Source organism: Netta rufina (assembly GCF_964035555.1).
Source record: "Netta rufina genome assembly, chromosome: Z".
Lineage (NCBI taxonomy): Eukaryota > Metazoa > Chordata > Aves > Anseriformes > Anatidae > Netta > Netta rufina.
Window position 1 is genome coordinate 78,824,878 of NC_140126.1, and position 19,655 is coordinate 78,844,532.

The following is a 19,655-nucleotide window of genomic DNA, read 5'->3' on the forward strand; positions in this document are numbered from 1 at the left end:
GAATTATTAAATGTTTAATTTATTATGCAAGCAAGAGAAACTGTCCACAAGTAGTAAGTTACTGTACAGCTCTAAGTACAATATATTCAGAGCAGTTCTGATACTTTTTGTATTGTATTAAAAGGCTACACTTCATACTATGAAATCTCAGGTATTTCAAAATATTTACATGCACAATTTGTTCTAGTATTAAAAACCTTACACTTAAATGAAGATACTTAGTGCGTAAGAAAATGCACCATCAACTAAGATCTCGAAATTAAAGTTTGTTTGTTTTTTTCCTGCAGGACAAAAATATTATGGTTGTCAACCTTCTTTTATTTCTACTGAGAATCTTGTGAACTCAATTTTTTTTTTAATTTTATTAAAAAAAAAAAGCCTCCATAGGGCAAGTTTATTTCTTCTTGCTAAGGGTTTGTATATCATAGAACAAGAGACCCACTACTTACGGTATCAGGACCTATTATATATTATACATCAGTGTTACCCAAATTAAAAACAACAAAACCCACAAAAAAAAAAAAAAAGATCTTTACATTCTTATTCTGGTAGCGGGCAAGCTGTCTTTACTGAGTGTCAAAGAGTGCAAACAGATGCGTATGTGGGTATCAAGTGTGCTTTTCCCCCTATCCCCAATAATTCTGTGGGAGGTTATATTTTTCCCTGAACTAACCATGTCTGAATGATGCCCAGTGGCTGTATATATACTGAAATACGCACATGTACTTCATCAAAAAATTGCACATACATTAATGTCAATTTACAGTCTCATTAATAGCATCTCTCCCTCTCCCCACAAATGCGTAACGGTGCTACAGTGATGTAAAGGCTGACCTCCAATGAAATACTTGGAAAATGCATTTACTCCCACGACATACAGTCACTGGACTATTACAAAAGGAGTGCTAGCTTCAAATAAGAGTTTGGTTCCTGTGAACGCTGCTAAATGTTGACATTCCCATGGAGATCTTAATTAGGCAGTTTATCTGCTTCTGCTGACCTATGTTGTGAAAGAAGGAATTACTTTACTATGGAAATCAATGAATATAAAAACATATTGCATGCTTTACAATCAAAGAGCTCCATCTTCGTTAGAAAAAGTATGAAATGCATCAAGTGATTTAACACTTCAACAGTCAAAAAGTTTAAAGACACTGGTTTAAGCCACTACTGTTAGTGCAGTCTTTAATATACCATTTAAGTTTTATACAGCTTTGTCCCTAAGACATTTAAGGATGCAAGGTTAAGATTTTGTCTTTTGAAACATAACAAACTTTTTTTTGGCTACCTAGAAAGATCCAAAGCTCATTGAATTACTTCGGTAATTCAATAAGGCAAGATAAAGGTTTAGAAAGACAAAAAAAACTAAATCACTCCTTCCACCAAACTTTAACTGCAAGGCATAACAGTTATGAGTAATTGAATAGTGTCTCCGTGTTTTATGAAATTTACAGATAAAATATATTATCTTTAACTGAAAACTTCAAAGTACTGCTGAAAAGGAGTAGTCAAATAATCACAATCTAATTTTATCTACTTCTTCTAGTTCACATTTACCACAACTGTAATCAGAAGAGTTAGGTAAGATTTCTACAGCATATATGGACAGAATGCTTCTTACGAATTGTGTTCCAGAAGCATTCAAAAAGTACAAGTGTTTAAAACTAAGAGTGATGCTGTTTTGGAAAATAAGGCATATCCCCATTCATGGTTTCATCAGTGTAATTTTGAGTTCAAGACAATAGTTTCAGCAACAACAGAATCGCTCTCAAGTTACGTATCTGAAATTTTTCCGAAGCACAACTTAGTATCATCTGAGAAGTCTGTGGACATGTACCTGCATGTAAAGTTAATTGCGCGTATTCTCCCTCCTCCAGCTGGGATGATGTTCTACTTAGACACTAATGCCAAATGATTCAGTTGGAAAACCATGAGAACTGAAAATTTAGGACACTTACTAAATAACAGGAATTTTGTCAGTTTCATACACTTGACGACTTGAAGGTACTCCTTCAGCACCCAGTTGCTAGAGTTACTGAAAACCCAGGGCAGTAGTAATTGACTAGTCCTCAAACTATCAAATATCCATTACTGAAGGCTTTTTATTACTAAATAAATTCACCAAAATTTTAGAATCAGAGAATCCCAGAATGGTTTGGGTTCGAAGGGACCTTAAAGCCCTCCCAGTGCCACCCCCTGCCATGCGCAGGGACGCCTCCCCCCAGCCCAGGCTGCCCCCAGCCCCATCCAGCCTGGCCTTGGGCACTGCCAGGGATGGGGCAGCCACAGCTCCTCTGGGCAGCCTGGGCCTCACCACCCTCAGAGTAGAGAAGTTCGTCCTTAGATCTTAATCTAAATCTACCTTCTTTGAGTTTAAAGCCATTATTCCTTGTCCTATTGCTATACTCCCTGAGAAAGAGTCCCTCCCCAGCCTTGCTGTAGGCCCCCTTAGGAAAGCTGTTACAAGGTCTCCCTGGAGCTTTCTCTCCTCCAGGCTAAACAACCCCAACTCCCTCAGCCTGTCTTCATAGGAGAGGTGCTCCAGGCCTTGACCATCCTCATAGCCTTCCTCTGGACCTGTTCTAACAGGCCCATAATGCACAGGAGCCTTAAGTTTCAATGACGTCACCACTACCACCCTGAGTATGCTACCTTCAGAAATTCAAAACCTGAAGAGAATCATCAGGTGTATACATTCCCAGCTGTCTTCACAGGTATCTCCTAAAGCTGAATTTTTGCAAAAAGCCTTTTTAAGAGACAATCTTTGAAAGCATGCTCAGTAGAAAGTGAATCTGAATAACAAAACGATGGCCCTTTTAGGGTAAAGTTTGCTACCGAAATCATTGTATGATTTCTCAGCAAAATCTTAGTTAAATATTCACAAAATATCTTAGAACACTTTTGTGATAAACTCATGCACATAAGAAACTGAAAAGACTGCATAGGATTAGCTATATTACAGTGAAATAACCAGCATGATGGGTAAGGGAAGACCAGAGGACATTGCCTACCTGGGTTTCATTAAGCCCTTTGGCAGTGCCCCCCGTAAGAACATAGCAAAGCTGCTGATATATGGGTGAGATAGGCAACAAGGTGGTTACAAAAACAACTGAATGGTCAGGCCCAGAGGGCAGCACAAAGTCAAGTTGGAGGCCAGTGACTAGTGCTGAATGCCAGGGGTCGATACTGGGTCCAGTCCTGTGTTAATGTCGTCATTAATGATCTGGATGATGGAGCAGAGTGTACCCCCAGCAAGTTTGCAGATGACAAAACCAGGAGGAGTGGCTGATAGGCCAGAGGGTTGTGCTGCCATTCAGAGGGACCTTTACAGGCTGGAGAAATGTGCTGTTGGGTTAGGAGCCCCCCAGAGTTCAATAAGGGGAAGTGCCAAGTCCTGCCCTTTGGGAGAAACAACCACAGGCACCAGGACATGCTGGGGGCCACCCAGCTGGAAAGCAACCTGGCAGAAAATGCTTAGGGGGCCTGGTGGACGCCAAGTTCAATGAGCCAGCAATGTATTGCCAAGCAGGTCAAGGAAGGTGATCCTTTTCCCCTCTCTCCAGCACTTCAGAGGCCACACCTAGTGCACTGTGTCTAGTTCTGTGGGATGCATGGAGCTGCTGGAGAGAGTACAGCAAAGGGCCACAAAAATGATTCAAGGCCTGGAGCATCTGTCCTACAAGGAACTAAGAGAGTTGGGACCATCTACAGCAAGCATGGCTCAGGAAGTATCTCATCAGTACCTAAAGGGACAGTGTAAAGAGTACAGAGCCAGGTTGTTTTGGGTAGTGCCCAGTGCTGGGAAAAGAAGCCATGGGCACAGATGGCAACATAATAGGGTCCCTCAAAACATCTGAAACACTTTAGGGTGTGGGTGACTGAGTACTGGAACAGGTTGCCCAGAGAGATTTTAGAGTTCTCCTTTGGAGATATTCAGAAGCCATCTGGGATATGGCCCTGGACAACCTGCTGCTGGATGGCCCTGCTCGAGCAGGAAGGCTGGATCAGATCACCTCCAAAGGTCCCTGCCAACCTCTACCAGTCTGGGATTTTGTGATGAACTTGAGGGATAAAACTTGGCATTTGTAACTCCATATGTGATTTAACAGTGAACATTAACATTTTTCAGATTTTATGATTAGCCCTGTTAAATCCAAATAGATCTTACTTTAGACTGGAATGTTTCTAATCCATTCCTTTACTGACAATACATATGAAGAAATATTTATCTAGTTACACTACAGAAACTTTGTAGCTGAATTTCTCTCCTAACATTAATTTGTAGAATGATTAAAGGAAATACGAAATACAGCCTTAAAATGAGCAGAAATTCTGCAGTGTACATTTCCAAACTCAAGATGAAGGTTTCTGTAACTGATGTGGAAAGCTTCCCACAAAAGAAACCCTACTGACCGAGGAGTAAGAGACATCCACTAACCATACACGTTGTAAGAAACATTTTCTTTGATTCATTTGCAGTGGATACAGCATAAGATGTTTAGATCTGTTAAGCTCTTGTTTCGCTGCCCCAGCCTTTTCCAACTAGATTTTGAGGAAAAAATGCAGATACATCTCCTTTCAGAACCTCTTCCTTCTAGCAATAATCACAAGATATGCAATTAAGGAAAAACAGCCTAGAAAGACTTTTAAGGACAACAAAACATTACGAATTTTTTTTTTCTAGCCAATCACAAATAACCAAATGAGTAAATAAATGAAAACATTTTTGTCTTTTTGTGCCAGCTAAACTAGCATGCACAAAACCTGTTTATTATCAATCATGGTATAGCGGTTTTGGCAACAGAAAAAGTCCTTTGAAACAAAGAGGTATTGTAACAGGGAAGCCTGGGTGAGTTTTAGCTGAACTCCTACCCACACACCATCGACATTTTTTTCAGATAGCCCACTTCAAGTCATGTTGCTGAAAATTACTTGCAAGTATTATTGTACAAACCAACCAGAACGATGACTCAATGGCACAGGATCAGCAGGAGCAGGGTTCTGCCTAGAAGGCTAAAAAGACAAAGCATGGAGCTTGACTTGCAGATATGGTATGAGAATGTATACAGTGCTGGACTGAGAACTCATGTCATTATTATGTTCTGAGACCATAGTAACTATGATCTTCTCTGGATTTATGGGATTTCGAACACACTTCAACTAAACTGAAGTAATTGAAACCACAAACATCTGAAGGTCCTGTTGATGCACAATGCGCCTAGAACTTTGGCTGATACAAAGAAACACGTCCACTAAGGCACCCCGAGGCAATCTGACAGTGAGTTGGAGAGAACTTTGTTGTCAGTACCACATCATTGTGAGAATAGAGGGAACGGATTTCTTTCAAGGGACCAGCTTCTTTGGGCAAGCAGTCAACAAGTTCGCTGCAGTATGCATCAAACCCCAACAAGCGGATCCCAAAGCCATGCGGGGATGAAATCATCCGGCCATCAGGACTGAAACAAAGCTCTTTGATGTAACCCCGGCCCACATTGGCTTCTTCAATGCAATGAGTCAATCGCAGGGAGCAACGAGGTGAGACAGGGCGCACAGGGGCTCCTTCCTGGAATTCATAGACACAAGTCCACTAAAGGGAGAGTCAGAGAAAGGAACACTGAGAGTAAAGCACTGCAAATATGCATTCACTTCTGCTGTATGTAAAGGAATGCCCAACATGTTGCTTATCTACTCCTTGATAAGCATTTACTATGAGACACTGAAAACTGGCAGGTTCCTTGGCATCTTGTCTTTGAGTGGCCTATGTACACCAGACATTTAGCATAAGGACTTTTTTTTTTTTTAATTAAATAGTTGCTAGATATAACCTTTGAAATCTACTTTTTAAAAGAGCAAAGCATAATTCTTTGGACTAGAGTCTGCTCTAATGTAGTGAGTGTTTAAGTGAAATCTACAATAAAGCAGAACTCAGCCTTGTCCAATATACAATTGCCCTTTGACATTTTGTGCCCTTAACTTCAAAAGGAAGAAGGTCTTGAAACAAGACAAGTAGAGGAAGGAATGCAATGAACAGCTCTATAACCAGCTTGTTACCTGTGAGATGGACAGGGACTTTAATGAGTAATCTAATCGCAAACCAAACGCAAGATCACTCCATGACAAACTAAATTTAAGTCATCATGGAAGACTCAGATTTAATCACAAGACAGAAGAAATGAGTTTTGTTCTGTTCAATGTATTCTGTTAAAGTAAACACAAAAAAAACAATACTAACGAATATTAAGAGAAAACAGTAAAGCAGATACTTGGACTCTGGGAAATTATAACTAGGTCAGTCATCAGTATCAACCAACCCAATATGATATTTGCCTTTTCAAAAAATTCAGCACTGGGTACTAGTTTAATAAGCTTACAGAATCAGCACTGAAATTTCTAACCAATCTGCTATGTTTCCACTCAGTCCTCTACATATTTGTATGCTGCCATTACAAAGAGTGGTTTTATTCCAAAACTAAATAAATTAATAGAGCAATTTACATCAGTTACCAGATTAACTAAACTATTTGTTAAACACTTAAATATTCAACGAAATCAAGTATTCAAGTAATTATTTGGAATGGGTTGCCCAGAGAGGTGGTGGAGTCACCATTCTTGGGGGTGTTTAAGGAAAGGTTGGCACTCGGTGCTTAGGGATATGGTTTAGTGGGTGACATTGGTGGTAGGGGGATGGTTGGGCTAGATGAACTTGAAAGTCTTTTCCAGCCTTAATAATTCTGTGATCTGCAATTTTAAGATAAATATAAAACCTCTGTCTTAGATTAAATAGGTCTGCACAACTGTTAAAGCGATGATATTGAAGTAAGCTTAGGAGGAAAAGATGGTTACAAGTTGACTGACTGGTGTAATCTAGGTGTTCTGAGACTCTGGCTGGAATTTGAGTTATAACTGAATTTGAGTTAACGCTGCAAGTTACTCCATCAAAAGCAGATGCTCCCAAACAAAACTTGCAGGTTCTTGCTTTTTGTACACAATCCACGAAGAAGGGGTTTTTCATTATTTCTGGCTGCATAATAGACTGCTTGTTTTTCTTTTATGTCCCACTGCAACATATGCCTTTATGTGACAATTCACAAATACAATCTAGGGAACGTAATACAAAACCGGCCTCAAAGTCCACTGTAACTTATTTAAAGCAGTATTTAGGGGAGTGAAATCTGCAAATTGCATTTGAGCTGTAGCAGGTCTTGTAACTTAGTATTTCACATAAAGGCTTGAAATGGATTCTGCCATGAAGATCACTGATATCCCCCGTATTTTTAAATTGCAGAATTTTTCAGATGAGATCTCTTTGAAGTTGCGCAAGCATCACTGCAGTTAATAAGGTTCAAACCCATGATGTCGCAGTTTTAAGCGGATGCAGAAATACGCCCCCAATTTTTTTCATAGTGGTGCAGGAGCAGCCTCTGGAAAGCATCCATCAGCATAGCAGAAGCACTTCATCCTTGCAACACTGACAGATATGCACTTGAGAAATTCAGAGGAGTTTCTCTGCTTAACTTAAGATATGCTCACCACTACACAACTGTGTAATCCTCTGACTTTTACAAGTTCCTTCTTCCTATATTTGGGTGAGTACATATTTTTAAGTCATGTATTTGGCAGACCAAATACATGACTTAAAAATATGAACTGTTTGAAAAGTTTTAACTGAGCTGTACCTATAAAATGAATTCCATGGAAGAGTTAAGCAAGAGGAATACTGAATAAAGGATACAAAGCTTTGTAAAAGAACTCTTTAAGAAAGAGAAGTACTTCATAGCCCTGGGCTAAAATTAATTATTTCTGCTTACAAATGCACTAATTTATTCAAATGTAAACTTACCCCAAATAACAGATTTTCAGTATAGTTGTATGATTGATACATCTTACTCAAAAGTTCCTAAGAAACATTTGTGTTACCTCTTGGTCATCTGTATTACTTGAGCACCGAAGAAGAGTAGCCCACCCTTTTGGATGTAGCTGTAATGACGTAATGCAGTTGCCTCGGTCTCTCTCTCCAGGAACCTCTGGTGTTAAGACCTCCAGACTATTTCTAGGTGATCCACCTAAAAGGGGAAGTAAACTTTAAGTCTAAATGAATTCCATGCATTAACTTTCACTTCTCTGTTCAGTCTACTGCTGAAATTATGTCAAGTGTATTGACACCCTCGTCTGTCTGTTAGAAAAGATTGTGACTTATGAAAGGCTAGATCAAAGAGAGGTTCTACTAACAACTGAAGTTAATACCAATTAACTCAGTCCTGATTCCAAGTAGCTTCTTATTTTGAAATTAATCCTCCAAAGCCTGTGTTAAATCATCCCATGCTGTGGTCTGAAGTTTGGGTTAATGTTCCACACAAACACATAATTAAAACAAAATATAGAATACTTTTTTTTGTTTTAGTAAGAACTGCTATTTTTAAAATGTTAGTGTCCTTCTCAAATTCTTATAAGTCTGCTCAGCTGTGCGCAGGTATACTCCCTTCTCCTCCTCACTCTGAAAGAGGTTTTCAGTGGTAAAGGATACCCTAGGGTCCAGATAAGCTTCCTTATGTCATAACTGTGTTTAACATCTCACAAACAGAAGTAATAAAAACTTTATCCTTAGTTTAAATCAGCAAGCAAATTAAAAAGTATTTATCAATTTGCCAAGTTCATGCTGACTATTTGAAAGTGTATCCTAGATTCAGAGGAAGTCTGCTAATCATGGGATCATCGGTCTTCCTAGTTCTGTGTTTATGATTTGCATAGAGAAACAGCAGGCACATGTTCCCAACATTAAGGAAAACAAAAAGCAAAACACAGCTATGTACTGCTCTGTTCATTTTTCCCCTAACGATCATTCAAATGAGGTTTGCTGGAGGGAAAACAAAACAAAACAAACAAAAAACAGAGTAAAGGCAGCATGTCTGCATAACAAAAATAATGTACTAATATGAAATAAAGTCTCATTGCTATTTTCAGGCTTCCTGGAGAAAAAAAAAAAAAAAAAAAAAAAGAACTCCAGATTTTGATGTGCAATGATATTTTATTGGTTTAACAGAAGTCATTGCAATGCTTTTAAAGTCCACAGAGAAAACACAGTATTTCCCTGTTATTCTCTGGTCTCTTTTGGCTACAATGACATTAAGTTCCTGATACTTATTTTCCTACCTTCCCGCTGCGAGGACCGTGACATCTGTTTCTCAGACAGTAGACCTGAATCATTCTGGTGACATGGTGAACCAACACTTCGAGGAGCAGATGAACTTGAAGATGTTATCTCTGCAAACAGCAACACCACATGAACACAACTAAACACAGCCCATTTACTATGTCCTTCACTTAATTCTCCCTAGCAATGTTAAGTAAAGCATAAGAGGAAAGGATCTTGATAAGAAAACATCTTCAAAAGATCCATCTACAGCCTACAAGTACTGTTTTGATGTGCCTTGTGCAAATAAAATGCCAGCACGACAAACTATTACAAATAAGGAGCATGTTGTACTCCTTCACTACTTTTCCTCTGGCCACTAACAGACATCCAAAACAGGAGGAGTTTGTCACTGTTTGGCTGTTAGTGCCACAATGTGGGAAGAAGCAATAAAATTTTAGAGAATATGATTCTACCAAGTCTGTTTTTGAGAGCAACTGCACCAGCACGTAATTGCTGGAGTGTGCACAGTCAGCCTACACAATGTGAGTTACTTTTATTACAGGATCAAGGATGCTAGGTAAGTAACACTACTATAACAGCCTGAGGTGACAACATTCCACAGACTACGTCCTGTGATGCCCAAGTCTTGATAACAAAAATCACATTGCCTGAGTCACAATGTTATGCAACAGTATAGATGTGAGACCCATGAAGAGCCAAAGAGCTCCTCTGCAAAATCCTTGTGACTCTACCCCTGCCTTCTTTTGCTAAGAGCATCACATAGAACACCTCTATCACAGAAACTTTTAGAGATTTTTGCACAAGCATTTACCTGAACTTGATGTAGTCCTCCTAGCTCTTAAAATTGGGTAGCTGCCAACCTCTAACGATTTGTTTAGATCAAGGTCATGCAAAATCAGAAGATATCCAGAGGATGTTGAGATCAGCATTTTGGAACAGTCTGGTGTCAACCTCATTCTCATAAGAAAACGGGTGTGAAAAAACTTCTTGTGAGGACATCCATCTTCTGTGCACCTGGACAGTGGAGGAAAAACAAAACAAAACAAAAAAAAAAAAAAAAAAAAAAACAACAACCAGGAAATTGCCGCAATGAACTCTGACTGGGGTCCCTGATAATGTCCAGAGGAGTCCAGGACACGCTAAGCATCCTTGCCCACCCTAAACCTTTCTAACCTTTCTGCATGTTGTCTTTATTCTACTTATTTCATTACTGTTTGGTCTATCAGTACTCACATTTTCAAAACACCCTGATGGTGAAGAACTTTTCATAAAGGACAAGCTACATTTTGTAGTATTAGCAAACAGCTCTCTTCTCTTTTTAGAAACTGGACTATTACAATATAAAGCTGATGTGAAGTCTACACAAGAATAAGAAATCTAACAGCACAAACGCAGACACGTACCTGTTTGTATCCCAGATGATCACATTTCCATCAAACCCTGACGTTACTAGTAGTCTGGTATTGGTATCATACTCGATGTTCTTAACCCAACTGGTGTGACCGTGCAAAGTGCACACTTTTGTGTTCAGCTTTCTCAGATCCCAAAGTGCTATTGTAGTGTCATCAGAACAAGTTGCAAACAGTCGATTATCTAGAAATCTGAAAATTCAAGAAAAATACTGTGGCTGCTTACTGCCTTTTCTAAATAAAATAAACTGGGATTTAAGCTAACACAGAAAAAGCAGAGCGGCTGCACAGAAAAAAAAATCGCATATAGCAATATATTTGTCAGTAAGCTTTGCAGTTCTGTTAAAAAACAGTGCTGTGCTATTGTTTAATACCTCAACACCTCTAGTAACAAAACAATAAACCTGCACAAGCATAGTAGGCTGCTTTTCTTCCTCTTTTTACAAGTTAATCATATAAAGATTGCACAACCACCAGTGGGATGAATGCACACACAGAACTCCTGTAGTAATTAAATCAGTTACATATCTGTACAATATTCATCTTTAATGAAGCTTAGCAAGTCTTTGGAAAGCCCAAATGCCACAGGAGTAGCCAGCACTAGTCCACTGGCAAGATGTTCAAATTGACTGCTTGTCCCTGCAACAGAAGCCAGCTAGCCTAGACTATCTGTAATTTATGCCTTTCATTTTCCCCATTATTTGCCAGGTCCCTTTGCCACTAAGATCAGCCATCACTGGAAGACACAAGTTCTATGTCCTTTTCAGACTACATGAAGTCCTATCAGCTTGTAACACGTTAAACCCATCCTCCTCTTGACTCTTCAGTTCTACCCACATGTCCCTCCTTATTCTTTCCCTACTACTCTTTAAATCTTTTTTTTTCCCACCACAGATGTAAGTTCTATCTACTGAAAAAAAAAAAAATATATATATGTATATTTAATAAATACCACTCTTTGTTATTCCTACTGGCAATCCCCTACTGCTTTTAAACATTGCTGCTCTGTATAGTGCAAATCCCACTGACTTTGCCAAACCACTTTGTACCCACACTTCCTTTAGTTAAAGTCCTGAACTCCTCACTTTGGAAGGCTTGTCTTTGCTAGGCATGATACCTTGTTACTTGGCATCTAATTCAGTCATTCACAACTGAAATACCACTCTAGATCTTGAACCCACTATAATAAACAGAACACTGGTCGTAAAGCTTGTGATAGAAGTTCATTAACAGGAACCTGCTTTCAAAAATGCCCTGCCTAATCACCTTACAGGCACCTGCACGAAGAACTGGTGACACCATCATTGCTGGAAATACTTAATGCTAAGCTTACCAGGGTGCTGGTAAACAAATCTGTAGCCCTGTTTGAATCAGAATGTTGGATCAGACAATCTCCAGACACCCTTTCCAGCTTAGGCTTTTGATTCTGAATCAAAATTTTTGATTCTGTGGTATGACTACAACTTTGTACAGGTAGCCGAGGAACTCCTCTCCTGCACTGAAGACACTGAAAAACTGGCCCCATTGTTTCACACAGGATATATAGCAGTGCTTCTCTTAGACACCTAATCAAGCTGATTAACTGGCCAATGTACTGCTTGCTTTACTAACCACATGGTTTATACTGCATACAATAGTGCTGTCTTGGAAATATTTATTAGATTAAAATCTGAACACAGCCATTGTTTGCTTATTTCCCAGTAACTTTAACTAAACTTCAATCATCCTTTGTCCATCTTTTGCTGTAGAACCCATTTGGCTTCACAAAACCCTAGGAAAACTGTTCACTGCAGCTGCAAAGCCGGGAGGAAGAGCCATGTAAACCTTCTGCATCCAGGCTTATGTAGCACCTGGAACAGTCCCAACCAGAAAAGGGCTTTTGCTCCCACATTCTGCCTTTCCTTTCTCCCCAATACAGTTTATCTGAATCTAGAGGTAGACACATGAAACTGTGTTTAGCAAAAACAATGGGTATACATATCAAAAAAAAAGTGTTTACAATGAGAATTCCAGATCATCCTTTGAAACATCTGCAGAAATGGCACAAGCTGCCCAAATTTATTCAGTACGTCAATACAAATCTCCATTAGAAGAAACTGAATTGCAACATAACGTGAAATTCTGTTAAACTAGTGCAAGAACTGCATGTGTAATGCTACGTATGTCACAAGATATTTGCAGATTATTTCTGCATCAGAGAGTAGTGCAGAACTACTACAGAGAGTTGAATTGAATGGATTTGTATAACATGTGTGGTGCTTGATATGCACCACCTATGTGGTGGATATGCACTTAACAGGTCTAGAGGTCCTGCTCACCTAACAGATGGCAGGCTTGTCACAATGCAGTGGAAAGAGAAGATGGGAAAGTGAAAAAGAACATAGGTCATACTAGTGGTGTTACTACACTTAACAGATTAAGGTCTTAATATGATCAGATAGTAATTCTTTACCCTGATAATCTTGCCTTCTGACAAAATTATATATATGAAATCACTCCAAACTGAGGTAGTGTAAGTCTGCTTGGCCACCTTCAAGTCATTATATAAAGAATAACGTATGATATAAAAATGCTCTATCAGAAAGAAGAGGATAGAAGGGCTAGAATCAGGGTAGAAGAGGAATCAGGGCTGGATGGCTAGGAATTAAAGAGAATAAATTGAGTCTGAAGGTTACTGAAGACAAAACAGAACTATTTTCAAAAACACCATGTGAAGACAACGCTTCATTTTAAAATGTATTCAGACAAACAAGTTATTCTCCTCATCGAGAAAAACACTGGAAAAAATATTCAGCTTGAATTACTCAAAGCAAAGTTTATCATACTCCAATTCTGCTGTAATTTTTCAGATAAAAAAAAAAAAAGTAGCCATGGGAAGACAGAGTTCCAAGAAATCACATCAGCCTAACCTGCTGTAGTTACAGTCAAGATGCTAAAGCAACAATGATCTACACAGAGATGTGGTAAGCTACCCCTAGAAACTGCATTTTATCTTTTAGTGTTAGAACCTGACGACACCTGGTAAGAACAGCAATCACACATAACCAACTACAGCGAGACAAATCTGAATGTCTAAACAATAAGTTTACGTCCTTTAAATTTTCTAAGCCCTTCTGTAAGTAGTATGGTGAAGTAGTGAGATTTTAATTGCCCTTATGCCCTAAGCTACAGCCAGTTGTTTATGCCCATTAAAATATCTTCCCACAGTGATATCACTACAGATGCCAAACATGCAGCAGCTGCATTACATGGATGTCACTGAAATAGCCCCTGCATTCAAAACACAAGTCATTAGAAAAACAAACGAGAAAAAAAAAAAAAAACAAAAAAAAAACAGGCAAACAGCATGGTGTCAGTGCCTAGCTATTCAGAAAGAAGCAGACCGCTGCCAGACTGCCAGAGAACAATCCTACAATACTGAGAGCACAAGTGATAAAGTGAAAAGTAAATGTCTGACGTACATAAACATAGCTCTCCTGGTAAGCTGATCACGCCTTGATTTTTACAATTATGAGCTCTAACTCACAACATGCCGTAATATTCCTGAGGCTGCACTGGCTTTATGCTGCAAGGTTTTGTTGAGGGGAGCTGCAGGGGCGCCCTCTGTGAGCATAGCCCAGCAGCTGCCCCATGTCAGCTCAGAGCCAGCTCCAGCTGGCTTCACAAGGGACCCACCACTGGCCAGAGATAGGCCATGAACGACTTTGGTTGGGTTTCTGGGACAGTGTGGTTTTTTGGCCCCTTCTTTGGGCAAGAAAAACACTGCATTGCCGCAGTTGGGAAAGAGGAGTGAGCAACCAAGAGAGAATGAATCCTGCAGCCACCCATGTCAGTGAAGAAGGAGTGGCAGAAACAAAACATCCTGGACTGACCACAGCCTCCATTCCTTTTTCCCCCTGTGCTGCTTGCAGGGAGGAGGTAGAAGCAGGTGCATGACAGGAAGGTGGTTTTAGGATGCTTTTAGTTCTCACTGCTTGTCTGGTAGTAATTGGCAATAAATTAATCTTTCCGATGATTATTTTGCCCATGATGGTAATTGAAGAGCAACCTCCCCTTCCTTGCCTCAACCCATGAGCTTGACATCGTATTTTCTCCCCCCTGTTGTGGAGGGGGAGTGAGAGAACGGCTGTGTGGTGCTTGGCTACCTGTTGGTGTTAAACCATGACAGCATCATATATAGTCACTGCTAAGTAACAATCAAGGGAAAAAATTAGAATAAATCAGATTTGCAGGAAGAGATTGGAACACACCACTTCTCACTGCATAAATGCACCTTTTGCCTTGATCTTGAATGCTGCGGGCAACCCTGCTCTAGTCCACCAAACAGGTTCCAGAAGAAATGGAAAAAACACGGGGAGATACAAACAGCACAGAACAGCTTTCATTTAAGTAACGAAAATGTAAACTAGGATTCTTGCACTTGAGGAAGTCCTAATTGAAGGTACACATGATTCAGGTGTATAAAACTGAGTGCCAGGGAGAAAGTAAACAGAAGTTAATGGTTCGTTGTCTCTCTTGTTTAAATAAAATAAAATAAAATAAAAAATAGAGAACATCACATTAAGCTCACAAGTTTTAAAAACCTTCTTAAATATACCTGGAAAAACAATTTTGCTGTGGAACTCTGCCACATGAGGTGCAGTTACTGAAGCTTAAATGAGCTCAAAAACTGACCAAATCCAGGTGCAAAAGATGTCTGTCTCAGGTGATTATACCCAAATCTGTAGCAAGTGGGAGACTAATGAAAGAGGATCGGTAAATAGTTCCCTTTTCTTACATACCTCTGAAAGCACCTGGCACAGGTTGCCTCAGTAATAATATTTGTAACATTGGAATGGACTGCCCAGGGAAGTAGAGCCCCTGTCCCTCAAGGTTATTTAGGAGATGTGTGGATGTGGCACTAAGGGACATGGTTTAGTGATGGGACTCAGTAGGCCAGGCAGATGGTTGGGCTTGATGATCTTGCAGGCCTTCTCCAGCCTAGATCATTTTATGATTATAAAATAAAATCAAATCATTAATGCCAGTTAAAACAAACACTAATGCCAAGAATTGCAGCTCCTCCATCAACAAGAACGCTTGGCAGCATTAAATACCACCATCAGTGCTTTCAGATTCCTCCTCTGCCCCTTCCCAGCCTCAAACGCAAAAGAAAAGGCAAATGGCACAAGGCAAACTGCAGCCTAATGGCTACACAAAATACACTTTCCCCAAAATAAAGCAGAACACAAACTTACTACACTCTTATCAGAAAAGCACCCATGTTAAGAAAAAAAATAAATCTTCATTCTGACCAACCTGATATTATTTACACAATCTTCATGAGCTTCAGAGAGAGTTTTGATGTGCTTTGAAGATATTGGGTCAAAAAGCAGCACTTCAGTCTGTTCACAAGCAACAGTCAACACAGACCTGAAGAGAAGCAGAGCAAAACAGAAACATTTGCCTTTGGTAAAAGAACACAACACTTGTGCACGCTCAACTAATCTTCAATCCCTTCATTCATAGAAACACAGCTTTGTAATTATTTAGCTTGGCTTTCTCTTCACATTGCACAGAACCTACAACAGTGTTGTAAGTGACTGCTCTCAGACATCACATTACTAACCAAAAGAAAAGTGAGTTCTCTGACGAAAGGTGTTTTCTGAATGCGGTAGTATTGTTACCATCAACAGAAGTGATAGTCAAGGACATCAAAAGCAAGGCACTGGCACCAGTCTAACTTTGGTGTTAGCAGAGACTCGGCTGGGAGAGCAGAGAGGCTGTTATCCATGTTGTCAAATTAATCTTAAAAAAACAGCCATTGAATCAGGCTGCCGTTACTAAAATAAGGACATTCAAAAGTCTGGAGCAAGACTTACTATCTTGTTGTATCAACTAATTCATTTTCTGGGAACAGGACAACTGTTATGAACTGCAATATGAGGGACTTACTTTACTCAGTCTAAAACAAACAAAAAGAAATCCTTTTCTTCTGCATATAAGACCTCCATTTATCCACCCACAGCTTGTCATGGAGATGAAAATCAAAGACCTTTTCCACATTACGCATTATTTATGAATGAGATCAGAAAAGTTTGCAGTAAGTTCAGAGGCCCCATATAGGCACTGAAAACATCACCTGATTTCAATTTTGGCAGGTTGTCTAGTTTTCCATTAGCCTGTTCTAAGTTATTGATATTTATTTCTGTCGTATACATGGAAAGTCTGATTTTAAATACAGTAACACCACAGCAACAGTGAAGTTTGTCTTGAAAATTAATGAGCTAAATTAGTGAAGGCGACCTCCACAAAAGCTGTGATGTTCCCCCAGCTCAGCAACAACTCCGACCAGTTACAGGAAGGGGGCAGAGTACCCCAGCAGTCCATGGCCAGCAAAGCAAGAGCCTGAACAGCAGCACCCCATGGGGAGGCCAGATCTAGCTGAAACTGCACGGCCAGTCCACAGGGTCAGATCCTTGCCCGCCTCCTGGAGTAGTATTTTGAGGAGCCAGAATCCAACAGCACGTGCAAGCAACGGGAGCACAGCACAGCTCACCACAGTTGGCTCTGCTGAGGGAGGCTAAAAAGGAATCAGAAGTCACCAAGGCACAGAGGTGTTCTGGTCAGCACAGGTCAGAGCAGGTCTGCAACGAACCGTCTGACAATTAGGCAAGCGTAAACAAGGCTTAGGCTGCTTCACCTGATATTAAGGTAACTGAGGTCCAGCGCCAGTTTATGCCCAACACCACTTGTGGCACACTGGGACAGGGAAGATGTCCCTGCGTAACCACACCCTTTTGGCTGGATTTGGCTTTGGACAAGAAAGATCTCTGCTTTAGCTACAGGGCAGCCTCTCAAGCACCAGACACAGGGGGCAAGAAGAATGCAGAATTGCACCTTGTGCCAGAGTCCTGCACAAATAACCTTAAATCATGGTGCAGTTGTACAACTACCGCAGGTGAAACTGCTGACACTGCTATAGGAAACCTCTGTGTGGGTATTTTTCATATCACATCGCCGTGGCTAAGCCAGAACTTTCTCAGCTAACTGCTTTACCCTGCAGAGAGGTGATGGTAGAACCTCGCATTGTGGGAAGTCTGCGCACAACCTGCTGAGGATCTACAGAAGACGTTGGCTTCCATCAAGACAGTCTCTCAGGACTAGTTTTGATAATTGTGGGAGCTTAACTTTACCTTCTCAGAGTAACAGAGGGGTCGATAAGGAGGCAAATTGTGGTACTACAGCGCCATCATGGCAAAACTGCCGCGAGGTCAGGTGCTCAAGGGAACCGGAACGCGGCTCCCATTAAAACTGGCTGAGCACAGAAGAAGGGACTGGCTATCGCCGGTGAGGCGGATTTCTCATAGGTGAGTCTGCACACCGAGGACGCCACCGAGGTCACCGTGTGAGGTGATCTCAGTCCCTCTCCATGCCAAGGAAACGCAGCGTGAAAGCCCCCCGCCAGGCGGGATCCCGCAGAGCTCCTGGGATGGGCCGGCTCCCCCCAGCCGGACCCCGAGGCCTTTGCCCCTTCCTGCAGCAGCTGCCCCGGCTCTGCCCCCCCGCCCCGCAGGCCCCGGCGCGGCCCCTACCCGTCGGGCGAGTACTCGAGGTTGAAGACGGCGCCGTGCGTGCGGGTGCTGAGGTACACGGAGTCTGCGGGCTGGATGGAGCCGTACAGCGCCGTCATGGCGCGGAAGCTGTCCCGCGCCGGGTCCACGGCGGCGCTGCGGCCCAGGCAGCGCCCGCGCAGCCACCCGAACAGCCCGGGGCCGGGGCCGGCCGCCGGCGGCTCCATGGCGCCCAGCGGCGGTGGCGGGGGGGGGGGGGCCGGGCCCGGAGGGGGCCGCGGCGCTGCGGGGCGGCTCCAGCTCCGCGCTCATCCCGCGCCGCGCCCGCCGCCCCCCGCCCCGCCCCGCGCCTGCGCCGCGCCCCCTCCCCGCGTGACGCGCGCCCCCCAGTGACGAGGCCGGGAGGCGGGGCGGGGGCCGGGCGCGCTCATGTTGTCGGGGCCGCGCGGCCGCGGCCCAGCGCGTGGAACTCGGCGTTGGGGCGCAGCGCCAGGCAGTGCGCCAGCCGGTTGGCCATGGCGAAGAAGGCGGCGACGGCGCCGATGTCCCAGGCGTCCTCGCGGTCGAAGCCGTGCGCCGCCAGCCTGGCGAAGCGCTGCTCCGTGATGCTGTCGGCCCGGCAGACGGCGAGCGCGAACTCCAGCATCGCCCGCTCGCGGGCGCCCAGCTCGGCCAGCTCCCAGTTGACGGCCACCTGCGGGGCGCAGCGCGTCAGGCAGGCAGGCAGGCACCCGCCCCACTGCCCCTTCGCCCTGCAGCTGCTCGAGGGGACGCCTGCCACCCTGAGGATGCTGCCCCCCAAAAAAAACGGAAGGGCCATGCGGAGGAGGTGCAGCACGTCCTGCTGACACCACGCTCACCTGGTCTGCCAGCTCTGGCTGCTTGGAGTATATCCGGTGAAGCGCTCCATGTGCAATCACGCAGTAGGGACACCTATTCGCAGCACTGGTAGCCACGATTATGAGCTCTTTGTCTGCCTTGCTGAGTTGCCCTAAGGGGAAAGCAAAAGATTTGGGAGGCTTTCTTATCAAAAATATCCACCACAGTACCATTGAGGCAACAGGGAGGCGAGGGCTCTGCGTGCTGGCTGCATGCAGCACAGCCCTGCAGACAGACCTCCAGAGAGCACGCAGGGAAATGCCGCAGCCAGTCCCTAGCGGCCATCCAGGCCACCAGCTAACCTCGACTGCTGCTTCTGACGCAGCTACTGAGGATGAGGGGCACGACAGGGTAACAAGGATTGTACATGATACGAGAATTCAGAGAACAATGACTTTTTTTGTCAGGCAGAACGCTCAGCCAGTACTTTTCTGTACCTGTCTCTGCAGCACGTGGCTCAGGGCAGGGGGTGATCTGTTCTTTCCCTGACACATACTTTATTGCTTCTTTTGATTAAGGAGGTATTGGGGAGGCACTGGGGAGGCAAGGACAATCCCCAGACATGGACTGTATATCTCGAAACAAGACACTGGAACTCATGATAAGGAAGCGGCAGGCGGACAGAGAAACGAATGTAAGGACTATAACTCTCGAAACTGG

General features: G+C 42.6%; 1 protein-coding gene across 2 annotated transcripts; it reads right to left on the bottom strand.

Moving 5' to 3' along the window:
- On the bottom strand, positions 1–18,447 carry DCAF10 (DDB1 and CUL4 associated factor 10). Of its 2 annotated transcripts, none has more exons than XM_084305486.1 (7): positions 18,138–18,447; positions 15,862–15,975; positions 10,558–10,755; positions 9,966–10,168; positions 9,151–9,261; positions 7,918–8,063; positions 1–5,563 (listed from the first exon to the last, which is right to left on the bottom strand). In XM_084305486.1, the coding sequence occupies exons 1-7, from the start codon at positions 18,341–18,343 to the stop codon at positions 5,219–5,221; spliced, it is 1,323 nt and encodes a 440-aa protein (XP_084161612.1). In that variant the 5' UTR covers positions 18,344–18,447; the 3' UTR covers positions 1–5,218. The 2 variants fall into 2 exon arrangements, with proteins under 2 accessions (XP_084161612.1, XP_084161611.1); XM_084305485.1 differs by having other exon boundaries at positions 1–5,587.
- Between the last annotated feature and the right edge of the window lie 1,208 nt (positions 18,448–19,655).

Bases quoted from the DNA above. Each gene is read 5' to 3' on its own strand.
- DCAF10 (XM_084305485.1), bottom strand. From the start codon at position 18,343: ATGGAGCCGCCGGCGGCCGGCCCCGGCCCCGGGCTGTTCGGGTGGCTG. The intron at 10,756-15,861 runs GTTGGTCAGAAT...TTGAATTTTCAG, and splicing joins GATTGTGTAAATAATATCAG to ATTTCTAGATAATCGACTGT. The intron at 8,064-9,150 runs GTAGGAAAATAA...TTCCCCTTTTAG, and splicing joins ACGGTCCTCGCAGCGGGAAG to GTGGATCACCTAGAAATAGT.